Source organism: Sinocyclocheilus grahami, unplaced genomic scaffold, assembly GCF_001515645.1.
Source record: "Sinocyclocheilus grahami isolate Dianchi unplaced genomic scaffold, SAMN03320097.WGS_v1.1 scaffold566.1, whole genome shotgun sequence".
Lineage (NCBI taxonomy): Eukaryota > Metazoa > Chordata > Actinopteri > Cypriniformes > Cyprinidae > Sinocyclocheilus > Sinocyclocheilus grahami.
Window position 1 is genome coordinate 1,336,032 of NW_015505745.1, and position 2,882 is coordinate 1,338,913.

A 2,882-nucleotide genomic window follows, 5' to 3' on the forward strand; every position below is an offset into this window, starting at 1 on the left:
TTGATCAGTGTTTTCACTGGTGTTCGTAAGAGGTTTTTCAGTTATATATGAATGAATTTCTCAAAGGTTGATCAGTGTTTTCACTGGTGTTCGTAATATATATACAAGAACCTAATGATACTTGTCTTTTTATTTCTAATTGTGAGATGTAAACTCAGAATTCTGAGTAAAAAAAAACAACTCTGAATTGTGAAATGTAAAAAGTGCGAGGGAAAAAAAAAACATGTTTATGTCTCACAATTCTGAGTCTGAGTTAAAAAGTCGCAATTATGTTTTAACATTTTTTTATTCCATGGTGGAAACGGCTTCCATAGAAAAGTGACCTGGACATGTATGTGAAAGATTCGCTTAACCCAGTGCAAAAATATTACAATCCATAGCAATGTGCTGGTAGATTAAATGTCTATGCTTATAAGCTAATAGTCCTCATCTGCATTTATATTACTGTGGTCAGGCATCACATAGACAGACTTGCTCTTCTTCTTGCGGCCTTTGGCGTTCTCTAGCTCAGGTACTGATGTTAAAGACAGATAGGCGGCTATGCTGCTCCTGACACCGTAGCTCATCATGTTATCTTTGCTGTCCACGTTATCCAGCTCGCTTGGGCTCATCAGCTGTGACCTATTCATGTGGAGACATATCAGTCATTTACAGCTCACACTACTGCTCAACACAAGCTCAGCAAGTGAAGGAGATGCTTAGCAGGATCTAAAAAAACAGACGTACTTATTCACTTTCTTCCAATCCAAGTTACGGCGCATTACCACAGGTGGTGCTTCCTGGGTTGTGCTCGGCGCGGGGTTGGACAGAACCAGACACGGAGTGCTGAGAACACAACATATACCGTCTGATGAGTCTGAGGGAAAACCAAAACACATTAGCATGAATGTATAACATGCTCATTCCACATTACAAGCAGAATATGAGAGTTTTGTCTTTAGTTCTCACCAGAGTAGTGACTGACCATGTCCTCCAGACACTGAAATGTAAGCCGTGGGGAGATGTAGTACCAGCTATTAGTCAGACGTAATATTTTATAGTGCTTTATGGTCCTGTGTCTCACAGAGAGAGAATATACACCTGCAGGGAACAGCAGTTATGACTGCAATGCCATTTACACTTGCACTGACACTGATATTGCTGAAATATGTCAATGGAAACCTTTCTGTGGTTAGTATGCAACAGTAAATGACAGTTCCAGGTAATTACCTCTCTCTTGCGGACTATCTCTAATAAGGAATGATCCAACACCGTTACCAGGCAGTAACAAAAGCTCTTCTGCCTTCTGTCTGCTAATCCCCTCAAACAGCCATCTTTAGAAACATAACATATCAAAGAGGAAATGATGTTAACAACTGAAAACAATGACTTCACAATTCAGAATAAATTGATTATTTTATTCTTTATTTTTTCAGATTGAAGATTTTATTTAAAGTCAGCATGAAATCAAAATTGAATTTATTTACTTTACTAGCGCACATTGCTAGTAATGATGTGAAAAATTAATCCGTGCAAGTTAATCCGTTGAAAAAAATTGTTTGTCTTCGTAATCTTTAATCAAAATCTGAACATTTGCTTCCGCTCTGGAATGGAATTCCTTTTCTGATGACGTCAGTTTGACGGCTTGGGCAGAATATCCTTAAAGGGGTCATATGATGTTGCTAAAAAGAACATTATTTTGTGTATTTGGTGTACTGAAATGTGTGAAAAATGTATGCGGTTTAAAGTAAAAAAAACACATTATTTTCCACATACTGTACATTATTGTTTCTCCTCTATGCCCTGCCTTTTTGAAACGCTCGATTTTTACAAAGCTCATCGGTCTGAAAAAGCGAGGTGTGCTCTGATTGGCCAGCTATCCAGTGCGTTGTGATTGGCTGAATACCTCAAGCGTGTGACGGAAATGTTACTCCCCTCACCATACTGTTGATGCCGTGCCCCGGCCGGAGCTACGAGACATAAACATTAAAACCATAATTACTGATTATTATGACTTATACTGTATTTTTACACGTTGCGTTGCATTGCATCGTGCCGCGTAAACATAAAACTCTGTCTGCATTTGGGATCAGAGAAATGACAAACAACAAGTGCTACTCTACACTGCTCAAAACTCCGTTTGAAACATCAGTGGCAAATCCTTTAAATGAAAATGTACTTACAGACTGTGAGTCAGAACAGCCGGCATTTTAGTCTAACGTTACTCTACCAGGATCAGTAAACAGTCCTCCATAAAATGTGCTGCACACATCTGGATATTTGGGTTAAACTGTTCTGGAACAGTGTTGTAAATACAACTGATTTGTAGTCGTGTCCTCTTTTGGAAGACCAAACAAAGTAGTTTTGCTTTCACAACGAAAAACACAGTGGCTTAGCATTGTCAGGGGCTGGCGTCTGGTGTTCTCCCTCTCACCACCAGAGGTTTAGCTATTTAGGCGCCTTCCCCACGCCACTCGGGGCGGATAATTAATGTTTGGTTGAGTTGTGTCACGAGTTTACTGTTTGTTTGTAGTCACGAGCGTTACGAGTGTTTCTAGTGTCTGTTCCGGGACTGATGCAAGCCAGTGGTTGGCCGTATTGCATCAGTGCCCATTTGCGTGTTTCTAGCCTGTTTCAGAGTCTCAGCTCTGTTTATGTTCTGTTTTTTTCCTTTGTTTTCCCTGGCAGTAAATAAACCTGCACTTGGACCCAAAACCCTTGCTCACACGGTGTGATTCCTGACCGCGCCGTGACAGAATTATCCGCCAAACATGGGTCCAGCAGGAAGGTTCCTCGATGTCCGGCAGGGAGACCGGTGCATTGAGGATTACGCCAGGGACTTCGTGGGAGTGGCTCGCCGGTCAGCGACAGAGAGGACCTGCTCACTGGTCTGTTTCTGGGGT

At 41.2% G+C, this 2,882-nt stretch overlaps 1 protein-coding gene across 1 annotated transcript in view; it reads right to left on the minus strand.

The window, feature by feature from the left end:
* Positions 1–266: 266 nt before the first annotated feature.
* The window catches only part of LOC107556370 (src-like-adapter), a 6,056-nt gene continuing 3,440 nt past the window's right edge, over positions 267–2,882 (minus strand). The window contains exons 5-8 of the mRNA XM_016239465.1: positions 1,210–1,313; positions 949–1,080; positions 727–856; positions 267–621 (exon numbers count right to left, since the gene is read on the minus strand). Of these exons, the coding sequence (XP_016094951.1) occupies positions 417–621; positions 727–856; positions 949–1,080; positions 1,210–1,313 (571 nt within the window). The 3' untranslated portion in view covers positions 267–416. The remainder of the gene's footprint in view (positions 622–726; positions 857–948; positions 1,081–1,209; positions 1,314–2,882) is intronic.